Below are 26,526 nucleotides of genomic sequence, written 5' to 3' on the forward strand. Positions count from 1 at the left end.
CAATTGAAAATATCGCGTTGAAACGTTATCGATAATAATACCTATCGAACGTATTCACTGACAACTCCCGTTGGTATTTATTAAGGAACGTTAATGAATCCTCGGTACTGAATTACATTCGATAGTTGGAATCGAAGCATGCATATAAATAAGCATGCTTCTCCTGTTTCACCATCATTCTTGTTATTCGTGTCACGCATACGTTCTCGTCGCACGATTGTAGATAAAATATTTATCATATGATTCTCGGAAAATTTTGCGCTTTGTTATTGTACGTTTTTTAACGAGAAAAGTCTCTCATTTGTCATGTGAAAATTATAGTATAAGAGGAATATAAGGATGTAAATAAACCTTATCTAATAATAATTTCACGAGATAAGGATTGTTACATCCAATTTTTCTCAGAAACTTTTTAGAAAGAATCACTTTCATCCCTCTTCAAGTTATGGGGGTTTGAAGTGGCCCTAAATAACTAAGTGGCCTTTTATGTGAAGCATACTTTAACCCCAGAAAAATGAAGATTCAAAATCCTTTCGTTCAATAAACTAAGATGATTTCTTGAATATTAATTTTGAAAATTATCCAGGCCAGATGAATAATTAGGAAATTCGAAAAAAGTAAAGGCACAGAACGATATTGTTGTGGATCGCATGTCTTACTGTACTTTGAGTCGAGGACACGCCTTACAAGAGCTACAAGTATACACAAGCAAAAGTATCACGACTCTAAATCATTATACGTTGACCCGGAGATTTATTTCAATATCATAGTTTCATGCGATTATGATATCAAGTAATCAGGCAAGAGCTCATCATATGCACCTATTATTAATAGCATGCCTAGATAAAATTTATTTTTGTAAATAAATATCTCGACGATTTAAATAAAATTATCTTCAAAAAAATAAAAACTTTTGTATAACAGTAATACTTTATGGCAAATTGCAAGCAGGTATGTATGAAATAAAAATGTTAATTGAATCGTCTAGGTGTAGTACATTCTCTAATGGTATGTGGGTTAATCGAATTTCACGTTAATTACGACTACATTGTTTAAATTGAAAAAAAGATAAAATGGAGATCCATTGAAAATCATTTACGTCAGAAACAGGTCGAGATCGAGTACGTTCTCATTCATACCTGTCGAATGCATGTGTTAACAATTCAGATGAGTTTTTTGTTTCTATTTAGATGCTTCTTTTTTTCATCGTTAATGTAATGATCCAGAAAGAAAGCAGATCCTTGTGCTATGAGAAAGAATGAACCTTCGTTAACTTTACACGAAGGGTTAAAAGCATCAGATCGATACAGTAATGTAATCAGACCTTGATGAAATCTTCACAGAGAACTACACCTAAAGATTGTTCGAAAATTCAAAAGTACTTCTATCCAAATGGATATAATAATTCATCATCTTAAAATTAATTTTCTTTTTCGTATCAAACAGATATGAAGAGTATGAAATTATTAATTTTTTTTTAAAAGAATGAATTCCTTCCCAACATTAATCTAAAATCTAATCTAATATAAAATCTATTCCCTTAATTAGAAAAGCACTCATCCTATTATAAAAACTGTCGCTGAAGCACTAAACCTCTTCTAAAGTCCTGTACTCTAATAACGGCACTAATGAGTTAGAAAGACTTTTCCTGTTGTCTTTTTTAAAAGGTAATTCACGCTCCTGAAATAATAGTTTTCATCCTATCTACTCTTTTCAGGCCACAACTCCTTCATCTGATTTTTTACTTCAACGAGATACGAAGTAAGTTTCCAAGGTAATTTTTAATATCGCTCTTCTATTATCTCATCCTTCCCATAGTTACGGTTTCAGTAAAACGCGTTAAATTTATAAACAACGAAGGATTCCTCTTAACAAATATAATTTTAATGAGCTCGATATTCGCTTGAAATACTCATCTATCATTCACAATGTTATTCAATAATTGCAATATATCGAACAGAATTTGTAACTGAAACTGTCCATTATGGTTTCGTGATGGTTATTAACAAAAGAAACTCAGGAAAATTCATTTCATACAGGATAAAGTTTCTCGAGCGTATAGCGAGTTATTAGAGAAGCAAGGGGCTAGAAGTTTTATTGGAGAAACTTTTGTTATTTCTTCAAATCACGAAGATATGATAAATGAAAAATAACATTCGATTACTGTAACTTTATACTAAAGTTACTGAAAATACTTCAAAAATTATAATTGTAATTAACCCTTGAATGAGGCAACCGAGTCTTTGGAGATTTAGAATTTAAACTCTTTTTTGTTTTAACCTTCTAAATTTTATACTGTCTCTCTAAATTAATATTCTAATTCATGAATGTCTCTTATTTGGAAATTTGCGTGCTTAACTTTAATCGATGGATTGTAATTCTAGATTAAAATTGACCCAACCACCGTCAAGCAAGGGTTAATATGAAAATCCTAGAAAGACAACTTAATTTTTATTTGCTAAACAAATTATACTACTGATCGAAAATTATTTGAGAAAAATATTGGAAATAAATGATTCCCGGTTGTCCGGTTGCACGATTTGCATTCAATACGGAAAATAGTCTTCGAAACGAAATTCATGACACGAGGACAGAGAATTGCTGAAGACAAATTCTATTATTGATGGAGCATGGTTCAATGCACCTCGTAACACAAATGGAAATCACGCAATTATGTCCCACTGATCGATAACGGAAATAGAAGAATCGTCCTGACGAGTTCGTTCAACTAGAATAAATAAATTCCATAAATATGAAATTTATTCCTACGTAAACTTATTTATGCAATTTCGATTCATAATTTGCTTCAGGAATTTATTGAATCTTATCATCTTATTAAGATCGAGATAACATTGTTCATTTACTTTCCTAACTGCGTTTCAATTTCAATATTTAACTAAGGATGCAATAATTATTCTGTATATTGCAAATATTTGTGGACATTTAAACAAATAAATTTTGCACAAAACAAACTGAGAATTAATCGAGGGAATATCTCCGTACATATGTGTTCTGTTCATTATTTTATAAGGTGCAACTGAAACGAATTAACCTACTTTAGAAAGGACGTTCAGTGATGTTGATCGATAATAAAATACACGTTATCCTATCCCAGCATATAAATCAATAATGATGACGTGTTAATGATAACGATTGCAATCGAAGTATAAACCGGTGTGCTGTTATTAAAATGAATAAATTCGCAATTTAAAGTACGCTTGAAAGCTAATGTACTTCCAGTGATTTAAATTACTTAAAACTCGTATTTAAATGCGTACATTCATATCATAAGTAATAATTGTAATTAAATAATATAAACTATCGAGGTGTAATAATAAACACCTTCTGCACAATAGTAGAAAACGATATAAAACTTATAAGTAACATGCAAAATATACATACTAAATACCTAGTTTTACCTAGTTTTCTTCCAAACATATGTTTCATTAAAAAAGAACATTAGAAAAATATTAGATAATGCAATTAAATAATTAAAACATAAAATTAGATTAAAGAGAAACAGTAATTTTTACTTCATTGTCATGCATGGAATTTTATTTCAATCTGTCATAATTGCAATTCTTATAGAATATAATTTAAATTTGAATATGGAAGAAAACTACCTTATCAATGACAAGAAGTGTTACTTACCTTAAGCTGCTCCTGCCGTTTGTAAGCAAGCAACATCAGTTGTTTTCGTTCGTCCTCGGACATCAATGGCTCTCGAGCAGGTCTTCCAGCTCCCCTTTTTTGCAACTTGACGATGATTTTCGTTTTTTCGTTGTTCCCTAAATAATCTTTCAGTTTCTTTCCCGGTAACATTTCCTTTCCCGAAAACCACAGCTGCGCCAATTGGACGTCGATAACCTATTACCACAAAGTGTTGACATCAGCTTCTACCGATCTTCTATGTATTACATTCCATATAAAATAGTCCGTATTTATTTTTAATCCCGTCAAAATGTATATATGCGTTGCATTATTTAAATAATTTTATCAAATTAATGTAAATTGCACTGGTAAAGGTTGTGGTGGCAGCACAGTCTCAACACAGAAAACGCGCGAACGAAAAGTTCCATTATTAACAAATTATTGTCGAAAAAGCACAACGAAGTAAAAGATTTATATGTATGGAGTGAATGTTATAAATAAAAGCACTGATTCTAGTATAAATATGAGACTTGAAACGCAAGAACACTCGAAATTCTGGTATGTTTACAAACGCAGTTCCACGCTCGAACTTGTCTGGGCGACGACCGCAACCCGACTATGGCGCGCGTGTAGCTACGTACCTATATATATACCCTCGGTATGCGCGCGCAACTTTGCAATTTCTCGTTTGAAACGAAGATGCAAAAGACTTTTATGTTATTATAATGGACTTTATGAGACTGTACGTTCACATTTTATGTTTTTTAGTATTCAATCCCCTTTTAGCAATATAAATTTTCTTATAAATATTAATTACTTTTAAAAATTCCTTTTCAAAGGATATTCAGTACTTTTCAACTATATTTTTAATACACCTCTGAATAAAAATTTATTTGCACGTATTGCTTATTTTATAATAATTTTAAAACTATTCTAATGTAATAATTATTACCTCGAGTGATGCCTGAGTACCACTTAAGTCCTCCGTATTCTCAAATTCCTGTCTAATGATATCATGTGGTGGAAGCCCCATCGGGTAAACAATAGTAACAGCTCCTCTTAGAATATCTAAAGCATCTTGCACGATTTTCTGCGTCACCAATTTCTCTTGCTGTACCAATTTCTGCAAAACGACCGAAACAAGGCACCAAAATAGTATCAGCTAATAGAACGAGGGAATTAATCTTGACGCCGATAAAAAGAAGAGACTAAACTCAGCAGGGAAATTACTTTAGAGACCATAGCTCGTGCATCTTCGATCGCCTTGCTCAAGACCTCCTGCATCTTCGCGTTAGGCTGCTTGCCATTCCTTCGTCCTGAAACATGGAAAGCCATCAGGTACATTCCACGAGTGCAATTAATGCAACGATTACAAGCGAGAAAAATGCCAGTGAGCCAATTTCTCGACGGCATTGTACACTCCATTCCCGATAACTGCTATTTACATGGCAGCCAGGTAGACCGGCATAAAACAAACTGGATCGTTAACCCCTATCCTCTCAGCCACTTCGAGGTCTAGCCTCTCTTCTTAATATGGTTCCACGTACCGATAACGTCCTTGTTAAATGTCCATCCTCCCATAGGTACGCACTTCTCACCCCACTCGTCCTTGAGTTTCAGCTCCTCTACTTGTTCTTCGGTGAGGCCCATCATGTTGTGAGGCAGCATGGTGCCATGCTTCGCCAGCTCTTCGATTTCTATTTTTCGTGAAACAGCAATATGTATATTTAAGCAAAGTAACTTCGTATAATTATTATACGACGTGTGACTAATATCACATGGCGACCAGGATGAATGGGTTCATAAACACGATCCTCGACTTCTTATTACGCGCTGTTATTACAAGCCGCGGGTAAGACCTTCTCCAGATAATCGTTAATGGATTTCTCGCGTTTATATGCCGGCTATATAGGAACCAGGATCTCAGGGACTTTGGAAATGAGGGAAAAATCGGTTGGAGAACGGTGCGGGCTCTCGCGTGAACGCGCAAGCCACGTTTTAAAGGCAACGATAATTCATGGCTTTGGAAACGCGTGTAATTATCCTTTCACGCAGACGGAGCTTTCCCTCGTTGGTTAGACGCGTTAATTGCTCGTAAATCGTTCCTGTTTTTTTTTTTTCTTAAGGAAGAGAGAATTGATTGTTAAGGGGTTATTATTGGCAAATATTTTCTTGTGAGAACCGATTATCTGGACCACTTGGAAAGGAGAAGTGTAATTTATACATTTCTTTAAAAAAAATTCTCAATTTTAGAGATCCCCTTCGAATCAATAACACAAATCAAGAATAAACGAAGGGATAGGTAACTCTTTACCCTTCTTGAAGTCATTAGAATTCAAAAAACCCGTCCGTGATGTTTCCGTGAAATGGTACAAGTTCGGTTCTCACGTTATACGTGTCAGAGTGAAAAGAAACAAGGAGACAGTAATAATGCGTTCCACGTTACCCCGGGACAATTCACGTCGCTTAAATTACCAACGCACTATCCTCGAGCAATGCCTAAATAAAGTACAATTTTCCATGCAATCAGACGTTGCTGCCGCACGCTATTGGATGACATTTTGTGGAAACAGCACGAGGAGAAGGATCATTACCGTAACATATTCTTGAAATCTTCAGTCGACCATTGTAAATAATAGTAATGTCGTATACAACGTCTTCAACTCGTGCCTCCACGTGTGTGTCGTACAGAAACTGGCTCTCCTCGCCTTTCTTCACGTGTAGACGAACCATTTTCTTGGAAGCTTCAGACAAAACAGTCGGGTAAATCGGCCGAGCTTTTATTAGCCCCCTGTTACATTGCTTTCGCGAAGAAACGAGCGCAGACGAGTGAGAATAAATATCTGACACTAATTGCAGTTCGCGTTTGAATGAAAATATATTGAAACTTTTGTGTCAAATTATTAGGGGTATTAAAGTAATTGTATATACCATAAGGTTACCTTTAAATAATCCTTGTTTTTGCAAATCTAAAGATCCGAATTTAAAGTTAGCCGGTTTCAAAACGAATCCCGATATAATATCAATTCTCTACAATTAAAAAATGAATCTCTAAATAAAGAAACACGACACGTGCTGCACGCACAATAGGTGCACTCGACAGTCTCTTTTAAAGTAAAAACAGCGGTAAACTGATTGAGAAATGACAGGATAACCGGGAAGAGGGAGAAATTTGTGGTATATTGTTCATAGCAACAAGAACTATCGATTAAACAACTCAAAACGAAATTTTATCCACATGCATCAATACGGTTAAAATGTTTCAAAGGTGAAAAGTAAACGGTCCGAATGCATGGTAGACAAAATAAAACGATCTCGTTTAATGAGTATATAATCGTGTTTCATTGTTGTACAATATACATATTTACATTCTAGTGAAACACGGATTACAAGAATAAAGACGATCATATGTCTGTTACAAATAACGAAGATACATTCAGACGCGTTCTCTCCCTCTCTCTCATTCGGGTGCTCCTACTGGCGTTTTTTGGACACAAAAATATCATATAATTTCTTCTCCATATAATTACTTTATGTCAATAATAATAATAATAATATAATAATAATTAAATATTCTCGACGTAACCTTCGTAGAATAAAAATCTATACACTTATATGATATCCGTAACGTCATCTAAATTGTAAGTGACTAGTATTATGTTAAAATACACTTATAATTCGATTCGATGAGGTGTATTATTTCTCCAGGTCATTTCCTGTTTCATTTTCATTTTTTTTTCTTTTTCTTTTTTTGGAGGAGGGTGGGGTCCGAATGAAGGTGGTCCCTATGTTTAATCGCGATGCATGCACGAACGTTAAAGAAAAAATTTCACGAACCACCGGCTCCATTGACACGTATAATTTCAGAGAGACAATTAACAATAGACTCTATGATAATTTCAACGTTTCAACATCGATACGAGCGACAATGACGATATGCTTTAACTAACGAGCTAACATCGTACCCAGCTCGAGCGGGGAGGGGAAACTTACACGTTTATTCAAAATCCTTTCGCATTGCTCGATTAATTAAGTTAATCGCGAGGTTAAGGGATTAGGGGCGCGATTACGACGATTAAAATGCAATTCGACGACACGTGTCGCCTGTCAGCTTTTAAAAATACATAGATGCACGTATAACGCGTATCATTACGATATTTTACACAGTCTGTTTGCGACATTTAAAAAAGAATCCCTCTTTAAAACAACCGTCTCGGCGGTGCGATATGGTATAATAGAAAAATTGGCATTTGGTCCGAAAGAAACATAGAAAAATCGGGGCCTCTTAAGTGCTAGAACTGTGTGAAGTGTTAATATTGTGCGCGACTTCATTCACGTAACTCGGCTCATCATTTCGGTGAGATTGTAAAACACATCGTGCAATAAATATACAGACTGCAATATATTTTCGATTAAGATCGAAAAATATTTACGTCCGTTTTGACCAACGCGTTAATCGGACACACGGTTGGTTAAAATCACTATCTACCATCGAAAGGCATTTCGCGATGCTCACAGAAAATCGTCTATATGTTATCATCGAAAAGAAACATTGCTGTGAACAACAACATGGATATTGGAAAAATAACGCGTTTAGCTACACGGATAAAAACACGTACTAGCCATGGTCGTATTTCGATTTGGTGTCCTGCCTATTAAACGACTCTTCAAATCACTGGACGGCAAGATCCTTGGACAATATAAAGCGTTACACAGAGAATTTTCATCTAGAATTACGGTAACAATAAACCCTTTCATCTCTCCTGTCATCTAACGAATTTGACTATGCTAAACATCTCAGGCTTCAACAAAAATTGCTTCACATCGATTAAAGCTCGTGCACGGTATCGTTCCTCTCGACTGGAGAAACACGCGATGGGGTTCATCTTCGAATTTCCAGCATCCTTCAAAAGAAAAAAAAAAAAAAAAAAAAAATTCTGGTCATGGTATTAACGAAGCGGACACAATATCGGATCTGATCTATTCCTCGTCAATGATAGGCTGAACTTGTAGCGTATCCTTCACGACTTTGTGCTCCTGCTGTTGATCATCCTGGATTTTCGACATTGTTTGGGAACCGTGCACCGGCGATCGGTGCACGGTTGCTTCCTCTCAGACTTTACTCTCGGGGCCATCGGTTGTGTGCTTGAAAGAGTTGCGGATTTTACTGAGATGCAAGGCGGCTAAGTGGCCGTAACTCTTGTTGTACCATTCTGGAGTGCGTCCCCTTTAACAAACGAAGGAAGAAAGATTAATTTTTATAGCAAATAGCGATTCCATGAAATGTGCAGTCGTCGGTGCATTAAATATAAGGAGGACACTTACTTTGTATCCACTCGGGAAAGATGCATGATCCTTGATTTACCACTGCCGCATGGTTCGATAAGATACCGCGAGGCCAAAACAATGCCACGTGTTCCGCCAAGCATGACAGGAGCATCCGGATGTTCCACGGACGTTTCTACGATGACGCAAGCTCCTTTCGAGAGATCGTTACGCCAGGATCTGTTCAACACGAGATTTCACAATTTACAACTCTTTGTAAATTTGTTCAGTCGTTCGTCACGCTTGTTTCCCTCGATGCAATTCAATCTCGTATCGCTCCAATCGAATGCACTTTCTTACCTTAGCACACAATAATCCCTGGCAGGAAGAGGACTCATATTCCCAGTGGCGTACTGGAAGACCTCCACGTTGGTGTCCAGCTTAGCAACCAATCTGTATTTCAGAAGTTGAGGATCCCAAATATGTCTTTCCCTCAGAACACGATGAAGAAGCTCGTTTGGCGGAGCTTCCACTTCCGTCGATACTCGCCATAATCGAAGCGGATGTCCGTCTCCCACCTTTTTGTAAGCCATTTCCACCGAACTGTCCGCTGGATTGTTAACAGTGACCCATCCTCGGCTTCTGTAAAAATAATTGATAACACAGTTGAGATAGGGATTCGTCAGACCTTGGTGATTTGAATTGTTACACTTTACACTGTTTGAAGCTTCTAGCATAAATTTAATTAAAACAGTATTAAAGTGTAATGATTAAAATTTCTTGAAAAACTTACTTTTCACGTGCCTCCTTCAGCAAGGCAGTGGTGCAGGCATAAAGATATCCCCTCCAGTCCTGCTTCAGTTCAGAGCCAAGCTCCTCCAGGGCGACCGGTACGCTTTCCTCCATGTAATTGAAATGACACTGCGTCAACATATCCGAGGAGACCTGATGCAACGAGAACGAATACGATTACTCGTGTACCCTTCCGATTCGTGAGAACGTGTTCGAATATATATGTATATGTATCTCGGGATAGTAGCATGATCACAATCGCCGCTTCCCGACGACGACGGATGACGCTCCCTCTCGAACGACCTGGACGTTCGGCATCGAGCCACTCACCATGAATAATTCACGATGCATCTTGACCAGATACAGAAGACAGTCGTGAGCGGCTTTGTTTTCCGACAGTTCCCTCTGATCGGGAATGCCCACGGTCTTTCTCCTACGTGGCGATACGCTGCTCGACCTGTTGGTCACGTTCGTGTTGCTGTGGTTGAAGTGGAACAGGCTCGGTGCCAGGCACACGGCCAGGTTCGAGGCTGTCATTTGGTTGTAGGGAGCGTTGCTCGCTACGTGGTTCAAGAAATCGAGCAGAGTTTCCAACGCCTCGCGATGCTCGTCCGGCAGCAGCAGCAACACGCATTGCACAGCGTCCGGTCGCTGATCAACAGGTACATCTGTAACAATCACGAACACCTACAATTATCTCCGATCAAGTTATGAATGAAAATCATCGGTAAATCATTGATTCTCTCTACGCGGATGTTTGCATAACCGAATCTTATACTTACGTTGGAAAATGGCTATGAACGTCTCGGACAGTTTGTTCGTCAACAGAGCTTCCGGCAGCTCCCTGAAGTACTGTTTCACCAGGTCAGCTACATCAAACGCTTGCTGACCGTCGAAACTGATATTGTCCCCAAGTGTCTCCGTCATCATCTTCAGCTTCTGTATCCTCGACCTGACCCCGCTCTTCCTGAATATCCCAACCTGATCGAGGGCGTTAGCTCTCAGCCATCTTAAAGCGATTTGAATACACTTTGGTAAGGCCTGTCCGGTTCGCTGCAGGGACAACAGCAACGGCACACCGAACACCGTTTTGTCTTTGTAATCAGGAGTCTTTATCTTCCTGATGAATTTCGGTAACTCCCAGTTCCATCCCGTACGGTGAGTCGGACAGTATCGTTCCATGGAGGCGGTTAACTTCAGCAAAGCCAACTTCCTCAAGACTAAGAGTTGCCCGCAGGACATGGAGGCCATTGCTCGTGGACAGAGAGGATCCAAGGGTTCAGGATACAGAGATCCTCTCTGAAAGCTGTGCCACCTGACAACGGTACCTTTGTGTCTCGGAGAATCCTCTTCCTGGTCCGAATCACGGCTGGCCACCGTGGAACTACTCTCCTGACTTCCAGCCAGTTCGGAACTCCTCGACCTGGACTTTTCCCTGTATACTGCCACCTCTTTGGACAAGGGTTTGCCGTCTCTGTACGAGTCGTCGCGATGCCTGAAACTCTTGTGCATCTTGTCCTCCCTCTTCAACGCGGCTACCTTGTCCTCCTTGTACCTGTCCTGACTCTGCGTCAACTTATCCCTATACCTCTGCGAATCTTTGCCAAGGTTCAGGCTACCACCTCGACTGTTTATGGACGCGGTCTTGGTGGGCGAGTCCTTTGGACTTTGGGGATGGGCTGTCACGTACTCCAACACCTTGGCATGATTACAGTTCGCGTCTCTGAAATACCTGTGCCTCCAACTGGTAGGCTGGCACTCGGAGTCGCTGAGCGCACCCTGGTCCTCTCGGCCACGATGCAGGAACCTTTTCGCGCGATTCATCTTCGTACGCGTCGGCGTAGGCGTCGGACCACCTCCTTGCGAGCCATCCGAGCAGTAACTCGAGGAATCGTCGCCGAACGGACTCGGTGCGTTCGTCAGCGGCGAGGGTGGAAGATGATAAGGAGAGGCTGGCAAGGTGACGGGTGATCCCGGCACGTGAAGCGGCGATCCTGAGAGGATATCGTTGAAGGACACCGGCGCTGGTCCCGTTGGCGACACGTCCACGCAGTTCAGCTCCTTCATCTTCTGTTGCATCGACATCATGTCCAAAACCTGCGGACCGCTGATGACAATACCGTCGCGGTTCTGGTGCTTTCGCCGTCGGGACTTGAGCGACTCGACTCGCCTGAGGAAAGCTTTCGCGCCGTCCCTCAGCCTCTCGGAGCCGGTTCTTCGAAATCTTGGACCGATCTCATCGGGAAGCGTGCCAGGTGGTAAGCTGCTGTATCTCAGAGTGTCCAACATCGTGTCCTCCGCTTCCTCGGCTTCCAGTCGATCTTCCAGCGAGTCCTCTTCGGATTGCACGTTCTGACCGGCGATCGTCTGCAGCCTCTCGACGTTCGCTTGCGTCACCTCACACACGCGGGACCAGCGTCTGGTTTTCTTCTCGAACGTCCAATTCTCGCTTAGGGCGCACTGGTTATCCTCGTCCGAATCGTCTCCGCCACCCTGCAACAGATAATAACCAGTCAATAATTTGATGAACGAGTAAATTTCAAGGTGTGTATCCTCGACTAAAAGGAAAGTTACCAGCAGACTCGACCTTAAACATGCATCTCTTTTGCATAAATATACCGTCATAAGTATGAGGTCCTCTTTTTTTTTAAATAACGACAGGATTATTGAAAAGCGATCAAAAATGCGCCAAGTAGGTCTACGTCTAGACTAATAAATTTCGGATTACACGGATAATCTGGACGAAATGCAATTCATTTTTACGCGGTCATAGGAGCCTTCTGGAAAGATTACAACGAGCTAATGACGTGATTCAGAGGGGACGTGACTCATGATACAACGAAGACCACGAAGAAACGTTTCGTGCTGAGATTAACGACTCGTAGCGAATGTTTAGCGGCCACCGGTGGCACCGGTTGATAATCAATTTGCGTTTGATGTAGCGACAAATTAAGGACCACCGTGCGGACGACGCTATCGTGTGTTGTAATTAATTGTAGAAAGTGTTCCGCGATAGGCTGCTTTTACCTATGGCCTCTCGCGATCCCCGACGACACGTATGTTACCTTTAGGAAGATGGCTAACTTCCGGCACCCGTGGGAAGAAAAAGTTGGGGCATAAACCGATGCATTTTTCAGGATAACGAACTCTGCCATATTTAACCACTTTCTATCCTAATGCAATATTCATTGAAACTTCTCAGGATCTTTCTAATTAACCCGGAGAATAGATTTATAAATAACTTCACACCTGAACTTCTCGCAGTAGGAAGTCTGACAAGATTCTGATCGCGTTCTCATTTACTCCATTAACCAGTTTATATTTGTATCTTCAGACGAAGAATAGAACAGAGGAAGGTTATGCAATTTATGTCCGCAGCCTACAAAGTTCTCAAGCAACTTCATCTAATTCTGCCACAAAGTGTCATGTAATCAATGGAATTGGTGTCATGTAATAGGGGAAATAAAGGTTCTATATAAAAATAAGCACGACTATTGTTGAATTATTTTACAACCATTTCCTCTCCACCGTCTTCTTCAACCTGAATCACCTCCGATCCCTCTATTGTTTCCCTCTGCGGGACGATCGTTAAAAGGAGATCGTACGCAAGGTTTCAAAGAAAGATCGCCGAACACAAGCGGGCACAGATGACTAAACCGGACCGTCGTTTCTCGCGACGGTCCCGTAGGCAAAAGGCAGTTCTCGTTTTCTAACAATAAGCCTCCGACGACGTTCTGTGTCGCTCGTTACGAAACTTGACGCCTTTGTTGTTTCCACGTAGGGCACACCGGCAGGGCTTGCGAGCGAGTCAGGAGAGTGTGTGACCTTACGTGATCCTCGGCACATGACAATGGACCGGGTTTCACCTCGCGTTGCTTCGCACGGTTACCATCGGTGGCACCATGGTGGCAGAACTCTTGCAACGCTCATCGTCCGAGAAACGAGCCAGCACCACGACCTAACCATCTCGTACCGCAATCTTTTTTCTTTCCCGCCGTTTCGTGGTAAAGTCAGCGAACAGAACGTAATGGATGCTGTCCCGCTAGATAGTAGGCGCGCGCGGATGAAGGCGAATTCAAGATTCTGCAACTTCAATGGGTATCGCCGTTGCACCGTGATTCCACTTTCCGAGGAACCTTAATGAACTGTACGGAGGAATGTTAATTGTCCACCGGGAAAATTATAGCTGCGTTTATGAGCTGGTAAAAATGTGCCATTACCAGGGACCATTTCTTTGCGAATATGGGAAAATGCGAATGACACGAGATTTGAAAAATTTTCTATGTAGAATTGAAAGAAAGGAAACGGTGGAAATGACGTGTTAAGTGGAACGACGGCCTTCGTAGTGCAAAAAAGCTCTCTTTCCTGCCTTGTTATCGATGAACGTCACGAAGTCGAACCGTGGGGCCATCCCCCATTACGCGAGGAGAAATAATCAACGGTGGTCGTATGTGGGCCACGGATAAAAATACCCGGCATTGCAGAAATGGGATATCCGTCGAGAATAAACTGACATCCTGACCAGAATAGATTTTTCAGATTTTTGATGTGTTCCTTGACGTTGACTGGTTATAGTCGATCGGTTATACAAAAGCGAACTATAATTCACGTATGACGTCTTGAGAATGATGTAATTTCTGAAGATTGTTTTTAGATTCAGGAAGTCTATAAACTCCTTTGTTACTGGAGGCGATTGTAATCTTTATTTGAACACCATTTCATTTTCATTTTTTGAAAAGAAGTTGTTGAAGAGTACACAAACGTCCCTCGAATTAAATGATAAAAAAGCTTTTACAGCAGTAATAATCCACACACAAGTGTCACGAGTGTGTACACCTCGTTGCATGGCGCGTTCCGAAGCTTATCCCAAGGACAGCCGAATGGAGAACGCGTGTTTCACGTGCGATTATCGGCGATCCGCCACTTATACTCCTCGTACGTATCTGCATTTCCGTTCCAACGTGTTACCACGGGACGTGACGATTCTCGTACGTGAGTTATTTCCGCGCGCGGTTCAACGAGCCGTGTCGCCCCACGTTGGCCACCACGTCACTTCCGTCTAGGCAGGTTGAACAAACCCTGATGTTTTATGCGTGACAATGGTCTCAGGAATGGACTCGTAAAACGAACAGTGTTTCGCGCGAGTTTTATGGGCTTCTACTATTTATTCTGCGCGGTCTTAAAGCGAATGTTAGTTTATTCTTCATTTTTAACTGCCGCTTACGCGCGCCCAACAGCGAGGAACGTATCTGGGCCGGTCGTATATTTCTGACCACCGGTGATTCGAAATCTAATTAATAGCGAATCGCTGAATTTTCGATGGACTCATTTATTTTTGCAAATACACGTATATTGGGTGGGTGGATAAATAGATGAACTTTATTGAGGCACTGCTATGCAGAGATATTTTCAGTTAGACAAAATTGAACGATATGTACTTGAACTAAATACACATTCCAATTCCCTTATTCCTGAAACTAAGCATAGAAACAACGAAAAGCCAACAGAGAATCCAAATTAAACTCTAGGAGCATCAAAGTTCCTCTGCAAACGAAAACCTCCATTAACAGAAAATGTAGACTAAGTGACCCACTTAAAATTTGATGAAACTCTAAAATACTAGAAAATATATTCAAGATCCTTGATTAAAAAATATTTTACTATCGAAAATTGCACTGAGAGATTCTTTACACGTGAGGTTGCAAATTTTCAATTTGCAAAAAATGCAATATCTGTGAATAAAACGAGGTATGCTTGTAGGAAAATTGGAAAAGGGAAAATGAATTTCTCCGATACTTCTATGCGCCATCGTCACGGTTTCGACACCCGAAACCTTTGCTCTTCGAGTTCGCAAATAGAGCGACGAGCTTGCACGCGGCTTTTATCCGCGTGCACGCGTCCGTTGCACTCCGAATTTAGAGTGCAACGGCGGTACAATGACCCAGATTGCGTAGCTGGTTGGGTTAAAAGAACCCAGGACGAATCAGTCGCGCGACGAGCCCTCCCGCGTCAAGTTTCAATTAAACGTCGCCTCTTGCCTTCGTTCCCGATCCCGTGGCTCCCTGTAATTGCCACGCCGGACCAACGGATCGTTCCCTTTGAACCGAGAATATATTTCTGACCGAGGAAAAACGTACAAAACCTTGCCCTCCGCTTCTTGTTTCTAGCTCGCTTATATGTCACTTTCGTTGGCTTTACTAAGAACCAACAGGAATACGAGATCGTTGGCGAAAGGAGAACGAATTTCAACCAAGAACATCGTTTCGTGGACGTGTCTGGTCTTCGTTAAACATTTTCATTTGAGAATTAACTCCTTGAGAGTCTTCAAAAGAAATAAGAAAATATATGGGAAGAGAGTTAATTTAGAAGGTGTTACTGATTTAAATTTTTCTCTGGAATACGCTTTGAAAATTTCTGAATTTATAAAAAAGCAAAGATGTTAAGGTTGAAAAGAAGGTGAGAGCCTTGACTCTTAAAATTAGCGCTACATCATTCATTTCAGACTACAACGGTAACCTGCTGAAACGAAAGACTTATTGAATCTTTAAAATTGTACCAAGAAATCATGTTGAAAAAAAAATACATTTACTCCGATCCTTGTTCGAGGAACCTTGTACGTTCAATGTGGTCGAATAAAACATGTATTAAAGTGAATCGCGCTTTTTCCAGCTCGATTCAGCCGCTTCTCGAAGGAACCGGACAGGGTTGAAAGGTGTATCAGCATTTTAAATCGCGTGGTTCGAGCGATGCATCATCCGGAGGTGGAGGATCGCTCGAGCGAATTCGTGCGTTTGCGTTGTCCTCTCGGCGTCGCGGAGGGAAACAAGAGCAGGGGCTGAACGAATTGTGAGAACAAAAACGGCGTACGCTTCTCACGAGCCTCATCGATTCTCTGCCGGTTGAAATTCCCTTGGCTCGAAAGTATGGTATCGTTTGTACAGGAGAAATACCACGAGCGAGCAACGAAAGAAATAGAGGAGGAAGATCGACATTCCATGGATTTCCATCGCGGTCGATCAGCTCGCCAGACCGCAGATTTCTTCATTGACAATCGTGATTCAGTAACGAGCCTCCGGGAATCGTACGGTGCCTTCTCTTTCCCCTTTTTCCGCTCGAACCGATTCACGGGGACGAAACGATCGGTCGTGCCGCAATTAACCGCTCGCGGACCAGATCTTCCTCCTTGCATTTCCAGCCACGACCTTCTTTTTTCGACCATAGATTCCTGTCCAGACTTTTCATCGTTTCGAAAAATTTCATTTTTCTTTTTCGTTTAGTATTCTTTACGGGTGGTTTCGACACGCGTGCGTTTCGACGCCTCGAGCTTGCGTCGCTCGACCGATAACCGAGGACGTTTCGTAACGCTTCCGTGTACACCTCCCAGACAAAAAGTGTTTCTAGGTTGTTATGTTTGTTTGGCGATGAAGGGAAAGGGACACACTCTTTTGCAATACTCGATTTAAAATAGGTTCTCGAACCTAGCTAGTGCTTTCTGTAAACTGTGCTGTGTGATAGATAAAGATTGTTCTCACGGATGGTGTTTAAGTACAGGGTGTCATGTAACTGATGGTACAAGGGGAAACGAGGCTAAACCTTCACCTAGATACGCCCAAATATCATTTTTGTTAAAAGTGAAATTATCAGATATTTTGCAATTAAAGGTAGTAGATGTTAATCGATTAACGAGATACCTTCAATTAGGTTAGATAAGAGAACTAAGCCAAACGATTTCGAAATAAAAGGCAAATTTCCTTAGATTGAAATCAGACATTCTTGATAAACAATGTGGAATTCTACCCAGCCAGAAAATAGAGCAAACTATCAAATTGGAACATGAATTTCGGTCAAGTAAAAATAATTGACAAAAAAAAATTCGCATCAAATAGAAATGGTGTCAGAACAGAAGCCTTTGTACCATGTCAGAAGCCACTTAATTCGATGTCATTAATTGTCGCCACGGTTTAGTTGTCCTCGCCTACTTCTCGAACATCCGGTACCATTCTCGCTCTACCAGCGGCTGTTGCGTCAATCTGAGAACACTTTTACGAGTCGTGAATTCCACTCTGACTGAAGGATATCATTCATTATACAGACTGGCTGTCGCGTTGTTTCCACTCTTGGACAAAGTATCTGACAAGCTTCGCCTACGTCCGTGGATTGAATAAAAAATAAAACAAAAAAATCGAAAGCCAGGATGCAAATTTTCGAGAAACACGCTTGCATCTGAGTGGCGAACACAGGCTTATCTAAAGCCGATTTATCTGTGATATTTCGTTTAAATTTTTATAAGGAATGTTTATTTTTATAAATGATGGTAAACCGTTATTAATAAATACTATAGGAATACGTCGATCATGAAACTTTTACAAGTGATAAATCCCGCTGTCAAGAACCAGCTATTGATTGGTCGATTAACGGCACTCGATTGACCGGCTTTAGCGGCGTTAACTTGGTTATTAAATAACGTTAATCTCCTCGTTCTCATGATCGAATATTCAAATTTTGCCTAAAATCATTTACCACGGTGATCCACTAAAGCCCCGCACATAAATTCATAGAATCCACATCCTATATATGACCATAATCATGGTTATACAAAATAAAAATAAAATTATTTTTCAAAGTACAATTTATCTCCTGCAATATTCATCTAATGGAACTTCAATTCCACAAGTCAAATGCAAGAACGTGTTCTGAGAATTGGAAGTGGAATCAGGAAATGAAGACGTCGGAAGAGGAGATAGGAAAGGATTCTCTATAGTCATTGATTCGCAAGAGCTTTCGTTGCTACTCCGTTAATGAACACGCGAGTCTCTTTACTTCTTGCGAAGTAAATCCTCATTTACGAGATCTAGATCTCCGACTTGATCGACGGTTCAGCTCTCTTTACCATCTCTCTCTCTCTCTCTCTGATCGTTTCACGTCGATTTCCATCTGTCCTCCGGCGGCTTGTTCGCTCCTCGTAAATAGCAGATGCTTTTACGTTAATCGTCCGTTCGATCACAAGCGAACGAACAACTTCGAGGCGAGCACCGATCGGCTATATCGGGATGCAAATTTCCCGATATCGTCGAATGAGTTTGCTAATTTCGACGGTTATACGCGTTAATGCAAAATTCCCTGCCACTCCCGGTATCTGGCCTGTTTCATTCGCCGAAAATAGAAACCTATGCTTTCCTATCTACCATACACCCGTTCTCTGTTAACCGAAGCGATATCAAAGCTAAGATTAGAGACTACTTTGTTGCCTCTAACGATAGCAGCTGAGAAAGGTGCGAGTGAAATTTTATAGCCTTGATTCTTAATATTGAAAAATTTGATAAGAAAGCTGTTTCAGAACAGTTTAAAATATTTTAAATGTCTGTCAGATATAGGTTGCAATTCTGTATCAGCGTGAAACATTTAAGAACAGATACATTTTCCATGATTCCAGCATTGATTTTTCGTTTAACCGCTCCATTAGCAGAACGGATGGAACAACAGAGTAAATAAATGATCGACAGGCAGACTGCGTCTGTCTGTAATCGAATCGCTCTCGACAAATATTGAACAGCATGCATGCATAATTCCGGTAAAGGTTTGTTTATACACCGGGCAAAATGGACCCGGCTGAAAGCGAATCGATTTTGTCTGGAAATTTCACGTAACAAATGTTTCGTTTTTAGATGGAAGAAAGTTAAATAAATTTCAAAGGACATTATTCGTGGATCAAATGTAACGCAATTAAATTAAGATCCTTGTTAAATTTTAATTTGAAACGTGCTCGATTGTCTGCCGTTTGCAGTGTGTCTCGAGTTCCGGTTCCACGGCATTGGCCGGATAGAAGTACACGCGAGAAACGTCGCCGTCGTCGTCGTCGTCGCGATGCCAAGGCTCTGGTCGAGGCGACGCCACGCTGTCTGGCAGCCACGTTTCTCGGCTCTCGAGAGCTCTCTCGCAACTCTCTCACGGTGAAATCATTTCTTGGTGCACGTTGTTCCGCTCGAGGCGATGCGTGACACTTGTTTACCACGCATGAAGAGCCGGGATATGCCAAAACGGAAGAGAGACGCGTCTCGTCCCGCCGCGGAATCCACGCGAGGGAAAGCTGAACCCGTCCACGTTTTTCTCTCTTTCGTTCGTTCCGATGTAAATGAACTTGAAACGAGAATTACTGCCGATCGCTCGTAACGCATCGATGGATCATTATTCAAGATTCGCGCCGTTTTGGAGTGAAATCTTTCTAGGCTCGTTGTTTCCCTTTAAATCAGTCCACGCGAACGATGGCAGGCGTTCGATCGGGGAATGCTTGAATGGCGATTCCTGGAGATAGGTGAAACGGGATTTCCTCGATTGAGAGGTCTTTCAGTTTTATGTGCTGCCGGTGCACGACGAGTTAGGAAAGATTCTTGCATCGGGAGGCGTCTTTGAGAATGATTGGAGAATTATCTTGTACATAAATTGTACAATGAGAAATGGAATCGAGCTTCCAATATTAAGAAAAATTTATTTATTTTTGTGATATGTACCACTGTATTATGTAGAAATATATTGAAATGAATAAAGGAATACGATATAAGAAACTTTGAAGAGAAATTTTATATACTGCAACAATGTCACTGTTCAATTACAGAAAGATAACGGTAAATTTCAATAAAAGGTAATACATTCACTGAGAGAAGATTCGAACACTGATTCTCAAAGATAAATTCAATGTAATTTCTCCAATCGAGCGGTCCTTTGATTGTACACGATGATTTTCAAACTATTAATTTGAACACGTGAACCCATGTAAAAGCCACGATACAAGATAAACTTTCCTTTATTGAGCAACGTCTTAATTTTACAAGACACCCGTCAAAGTATCAGCACGATAACATTGATCGAGACGCAGACAGATCTTTGATGTTCCCTTTCCAAGTGCAAGACACTCGAAGAAGAAAGACTGGTACCTATGTACACACCTTCTTTCAAAAGTAGTTGACATTTCGTAACATCGGTATTAGCAGGCGTAGCTCGGAATCTCTCGACGTGCCACTTCATTAACACTTTTCATTTTTCTCGTACGAACGAACATAGGGGAGACCGCCGCGTTGAAAATACGAGAGCTGCCATAGAACCGGGCTAAGTTGAACAACGAACATTCAACTACGAATACGATTAATTCCCTCTCAGTTCCTCGGATTCCCTCGAAATACCAGCCGCAACGTTATCGAGCTTCGAGATCGCACGAATAGAGCCGTGAATTTCCCGCATACCACCGTGTTCCGCTTAAGACACGTAACGAGTAGCATACGTTTCCGCTTGGTGAACGGGTTAACCTCGATCGGACGAAAATCGTCGCGGCGGAGTTACTTAAACGCGTGCTACGCTTGCCGGTCGATAATGATCCTCGCTTCTCGACGAAACGACGACTCCGTTATCGCGACACGGCACGGTACACGGGAATCGCGATAGCGAAAAAGATAGCCGGGATGAAGTGGCACCTGTACGATCGAATCCAAAAATCAGGTATATCTATTGGAATTTGTCATATTAAATAATCAATAGAATTGTGAACAATTGCGTCTAAGAACCCAGTCAGGATGACGTAAAGAAATCGCGATAAAGAGATCGGACGTGAAACGCGAGCAAGAAAATATATCGTGTAGCAGTTGTAAGTGTCAAATGGTCGAACGATATAACAGGTTCAACTTAATTTCGCGAAAATATCGCGGCGAGCTTATCCGAGCGGCATTCTTTAACCGGCGTGCACGCCGCTGCGATTGCACGGTATTAAAACGGTGGCTGGAGCGAACGGTTCTCTCTCCGCGGTCGGGTTGATTTAAGTAAAAGCAACGCGTATCGCGGTCTTCATCTCGCTGTGACTTACGCTAATTGGCTTCTGAACGGTCCGATGGAAATTTATGGTAATACACCGACTCGCCCGCGAGCACGCTAACGATACCATGCCACCGCTCGAATACGAAGCGTGCAACGTCCGCCTGTACCTGCGTACCGAGCGTATCGTCCCTGATAACTGCACCGCGGCTAAATAAAGCAGTGAGATATGACGGCCGCGAGAACGCGCTTGTCTTATGTGCACGCGTGCCTACGTTCGCGAGCATCTGATCGTCCAGCGAAACGAGGAATCTAGGTGGTTTACGATAAATTAGGTTGACGAACGAAGATTCCGTGCAAATTACAGATGGAAACTGATAAGGAAGTCTAAAAATGTTACAAGTATATGGGACTCAAGATTTTTGACACTTTGCAATCTCGTGATATAAATTGAACCCCGAGAGCTTGCAACAAAGTGACGCACCGTCATTAAGCGATATAAATGTCGTTCGATCGCACGAGTCTACACACCCATTTCTATGCCAGACCGTTATAACGATCTGCAGGACGCGGCTGGATGGATCTAGTTTTTAGTAGTCCGTTGCATGGGTTCGCACCTGTGCTTTCTCGCGACCTCGCACTTCAGCACCGATAGAAATTTAAATTTTCGCTGTTATCGGGTCGCGTTACCATGGATTTTCGCGCGAAACCGACGTTTCTAGGATGAATTTTCTATGGAGTGTACGGATAAAATTAGAAAGCTCGGCCAGTTCGCTCGAGATTGCTTCCTGTCCGCCTCGCCATCGTAATTGACTCGCTTCTGTCGATACTCTTCGACCTTATTTTAACGTCTTACTATACCTAGTAAAATTGTACTCTTGATGGTGCACGACAGAATGGCTACGAGTTTTTTTGTCGAGAATTTGAGGATCTTCTTTTGTCACCTCTGTTACCGAGGATAATCGTCTTTCAACATTGTATCAAAGGTATTTCAGTTTGAGAAATGTTGTCTGTTTGATTTCTTTCTTTGGAGAGAAAGCTTCACTGATTGTCCCTGCGAAACATGCGAACTGAGACTACGCTCTTCCACTTTCCAAAAAGCAGACCACTGTTCCTCATAGACACCTGTGCCAGAGAATGAACTTCATTCAGAATGAAATTTATCTGAACTCTTTCTTAACACTGAAAGATGTTTACCAAAAAAAAGAAACGTTCCATCAAATACACTAAAATACACTTTCTCTACTCTCCAGCTTTTAACTATTACCTAAGAATTCTGGCAGCAATAATTGTTACAATTGTTGAACTTTATTCAAGTGTCTGTATATTTATCCATCTCTTTCACTTTGAATTCATTTCAGAAATGGTTACTCTTTTAGTCACACGTGTTTATATTCTAGTCATTTGCTTACACGTCATTCCACGCGTTTTCGCGTTCTAAGAATTCAGAGATTCCGCAGGGGGTGAATCATTGCAAACTCATTTTGCTCGACGCTGCTTTGAATTTTAAAAGTTTGTCTGTACCGTTTCTGTTTAAAAAATGATTTTACAATTACCCCATTTTTTATTTTGAAAATTGAACAGAAGCGTGATAGACTTCCCTAAGGAAAATGACGATATAAAGTACCTCTAAAGATCCTCAAGAAGAAGAAAGAGCCGGACATGAAGGGATCGAATGAAATAAATCAGCTTGAAGGGCCGTTACCCTTCGAATTCGACAGGAGGAGGGGGATTAATCGGGACGATTCGCGGGGAAGCATAATTTCAGGAGGATCGACAAAAGCGGTGCCGATTGTCGGGGACGAAAGCTCGTTGTCCAGGAGGAGCGGACGAAGGAGAAACGAGGCGGTTCTCGGCACAGGTTGACAAGCGCAACGGCAGCCGACATTCCTTCGTCAATCGGGTAAACCGGTTGCCATAAATTCGCGCGAACGAACGCGACTGTCCCGTGGCCCGTTTCGAGCGTTCTCCGCCGGTGATACCAGTATCCGCCTGCCGGCTTCCAGTACTTTTTCTCCCAGTACGGCCTGGGACGACGGTTCTGTGACGCGTGAACCTCGATCGTACAAATAAATCGTCCGCGGATCGCAAAAACCGCATTATTTTGCAATAAATTCGCAGCGCCTGTTCCACTGATTGTCCCGACCGAAGGAACTTTTTCCCTTGATGGATTTTGCACCACCGAAATTCAAGGAAATTAGGCGTACCAATGAATAATCCACTTTTCTTCGAATTTTCAGACTGACTGTATACGTAGGTGTAGACCTCGGTATGTGAATTGGAACGTGACATGAATTTTTAGCGGAAATATTCTACCTGTTTCATGGAGTTTCGAATAGGAGAACCTTGATAACGGTATAACAGAGGGCTATGTCTCAAGTTTGCTTGGGGAACAAGTGCGATATGTATTTTTTAACATTTGCAAAAGGACATTGTTTAATTCATTTTTCGCGATAGATATGAAACGATATTAATGAAGCATATCGATCATATTTATGTGAATTGGAGCGTGAGATAAAATGCAGCAAATGCTGCAAGTAGAGCATAATTTCTGGGATAAAATAAATAACATTAACAAAGTTAATAACTTCAAAACAACAATAAAATTGTGTACCATTTTTCTTAGATAAATCAGGAGAAGAAGATAAATGAACAGAATCCGCTTTACCAAGGTTCGCTTGTACGAGCTTTAACTAAAAACGACGGAAATTTTTAACATTTCCGGTGTTGCGTCCATTCTGCAAAGCTCCTTCCGCTGCGAACGAGGAAGCAGATGCGCAGACCCCTATACTTTGTTCGCATTAACTAGAGCGGAAATAATACCCTATCAAGCAGCGGAACAAATAAACGAGAACAGCTTTAAAATATGAGGGAAGCTTCGATCAGAAACGTTCAGATTTTTTCCCGACGACAAATTATCGATGAATATTCATCAGGTCAGAGAAGAAGGTGTCCGGTTAGCAGTTACTTTAAAGTACCACGTTGATTAAGTATCAATCCTTTAGCGACGACGTGGATTAATGGAGTCTTACAAACACCTTGCATACAAATTTCGTGAAAAATTAACGTCCCCTTTGAAACAAAATAGAAGAAGCGCCATCTTCGAGCAGCATCACAAATTCAACCCTTTCGCCACCAGGAGCGATGCAGTGTTTACATTTATAAAAATAGCAAGCATGTAATAAAAATTTACATATGAATATTAAAGACAAAAATTACTATTGAAAATAAAAAAAAATCACCAATTGCAACCACTTGTACAATGGCGCGATGATTGTATCCTCCCTGGAAGCGTAAAAAAAAAAAACCGCGATGAACGCGTGTTTTCATGGCGAAGAGCCGCGTAAGCGGAGCAAATTTCATGGTATTCTAGTATGCAGCAGGCGTGCATTTGCGCAATCGAATCGAACGCGGCTGGTGCAGGTGCAACTGGCAGCCGTGCCGCGCAGTCTGCCAGTCATGACTTTCAACAGGGGCTCGCGTGTACCGAACCAGTTTCCAGCTTTTACGTGGCGACGACACAAACAGCAAGACTGTCACCGTTTCTCGTGGCCTCCTCTTCTTTCTACTCGTCATTTTCCTCGTGACCGTCGAGGGTGTACGCGTGCAACCACCACCGTCGCCGAAGCTCGAGAATTAACCCTTTGCGAAGCAATAGAATCAACCTCGCGAAATTATATTTTTAAATTATGTAAATTAGGGGTGGATTTGTAATAGAAGTGTACGAAAGATGTTTGGAACTAAAAACCTGTTGTATTTGGAGTAAATAAAATTCATTGAGATTATTATTAATTATTACTGTGTTTGCATTATTTATCTACAACCCTCAAAGACCTAGCTCCATCATTCAAGGATTATGAAAAACGAAGATTCGTTACTTAATTCGAATGTAGGAAACTATACTTCATTAAGTACAGTACTAAAAAGAATGAACATTTTTAAACACCGATATCATGGATTATGCAATATGAACATTGGATATTATTCCACGTGTTATATCAGTGGTATTAAAATAGAAATAAGAACTTTTTTGTAAATACGAATGGCGTGGATTATGAAACATGGGAATTGATATTATTCCACGATCTTCCTGCATATCCTGCAGTTTTGTTAATTGGATATGATTGAGTAAGTTGATTTTAAAGGAATGCTGCGATTAGAACTGGTTTTCTTAATTGGGTATCGAGAGATCGGCGAGCATTCGCCACTTTGCAGACACTGAAAAGTGAAATTGAATTTTTCCACGGGGTTTAACAGCGACTAGGTTTATGAACATATTATTGCGTTACGTGCGCTGAATGAAAGCAATAAAACGTCCACGATGCTTTCTCGTCTTAATTGTTATTTGCTCTTTTGCACATTCATCGCGAGTACTTTTACTATCGAACAGCTTTTATTAATGTCTTCATTCGTTAATTTTATAACATATTTTGTACTTAACAAACTCAAAAATTCAGAAACCTTCACAAAATATTCATCAATTAATGGATGTTATTGATTAATAAATGTAATTATTAATATCTCTAAAACATCTTATCAATCAATATCTTGCATGACATTGCAAAAATACTAATTGTGATGGATTTAGTGAAAAATGTGATATAGTACACCCTCAGGTAATATCTTGATGGATATTGATTCAATAATTACATTCACTGAAATTATCATTTTCGTTGCTTGAGAAGAGCTCGAGTAAATAGCACCTCGCACCTGTCGTTCAAAAGGATATTAAAAATTCCGTTCCAAAAAAACAGGATGTTCCGAATGCTCTCTTTCATTTTACTCGAAATTAACCGAATTTCTTCCGTCCACCTGCGAAAGGAGGCGAAGGAAAGTGCAGGGTTAAAGGTTTCGAACGTACAATATGTACCTTGCGGTCCACTTATGCGTTTCCAGAAGTCGCATAGTCCGTTAAATTACTTTCGAGAGGGGATCAAAAGTAGGACACGCAATGCGTTAAATCGATAACGCGTCCACGAATCGAGTCATCGTTTCCTGTTCGATTTTCACTAATTATCA

At 40.9% G+C, this 26,526-nt stretch overlaps 2 protein-coding genes across 7 annotated transcripts in view; both read right to left on the reverse strand.

Annotated features, from left to right (window-relative positions):
* The window catches only part of LOC117600748 (cilia- and flagella-associated protein 298), a 69,691-nt gene extending 62,899 nt beyond the window's left edge, over positions 1-6,792 (reverse strand). For 2 of the 4 annotated variants that reach the window (XM_076692833.1, XM_034316575.2), the window contains exons 1-5: positions 6,246-6,792; positions 5,199-5,348; positions 4,882-4,967; positions 4,604-4,774; positions 3,652-3,867 (exon numbers count right to left, since the gene is read on the reverse strand). In XM_076692833.1, the coding sequence (XP_076548948.1) occupies positions 3,652-3,867; positions 4,604-4,774; positions 4,882-4,967; positions 5,199-5,348; positions 6,246-6,384 (762 nt within the window). In that variant the 5' untranslated portion in view covers positions 6,385-6,792. The remainder of the gene's footprint in view (positions 1-3,651; positions 3,868-4,603; positions 4,775-4,881; positions 4,968-5,198; positions 5,349-6,245) is intronic. The other 2 variants (XM_034316572.2, XM_034316573.2) reach the window with 2 other exon arrangements.
* A 1,761-nt stretch (positions 6,793-8,553) lies between these two features.
* Positions 8,554-26,526, reverse strand: part of cv-c (RhoGTPase activating protein) — a 214,253-nt gene continuing 196,280 nt past the window's right edge. For all 3 annotated transcript variants that reach the window (XM_034316566.2, XM_034316567.2, XM_034316564.2), the window contains 6 exons: positions 10,491-12,201; positions 10,039-10,376; positions 9,710-9,861; positions 9,277-9,558; positions 8,977-9,156; positions 8,554-8,878 (listed from right to left, as the gene is read on the reverse strand). In XM_034316566.2, the coding sequence (XP_034172457.1) occupies positions 8,764-8,878; positions 8,977-9,156; positions 9,277-9,558; positions 9,710-9,861; positions 10,039-10,376; positions 10,491-12,201 (2,778 nt within the window). In that variant the 3' untranslated portion in view covers positions 8,554-8,763. The remainder of the gene's footprint in view (positions 8,879-8,976; positions 9,157-9,276; positions 9,559-9,709; positions 9,862-10,038; positions 10,377-10,490; positions 12,202-26,526) is intronic.

The sequence above is a fragment of the Osmia lignaria genome, chromosome 16 (genome assembly GCF_051020975.1).
Source record: "Osmia lignaria lignaria isolate PbOS001 chromosome 16, iyOsmLign1, whole genome shotgun sequence".
Lineage (NCBI taxonomy): Eukaryota > Metazoa > Arthropoda > Insecta > Hymenoptera > Megachilidae > Osmia > Osmia lignaria.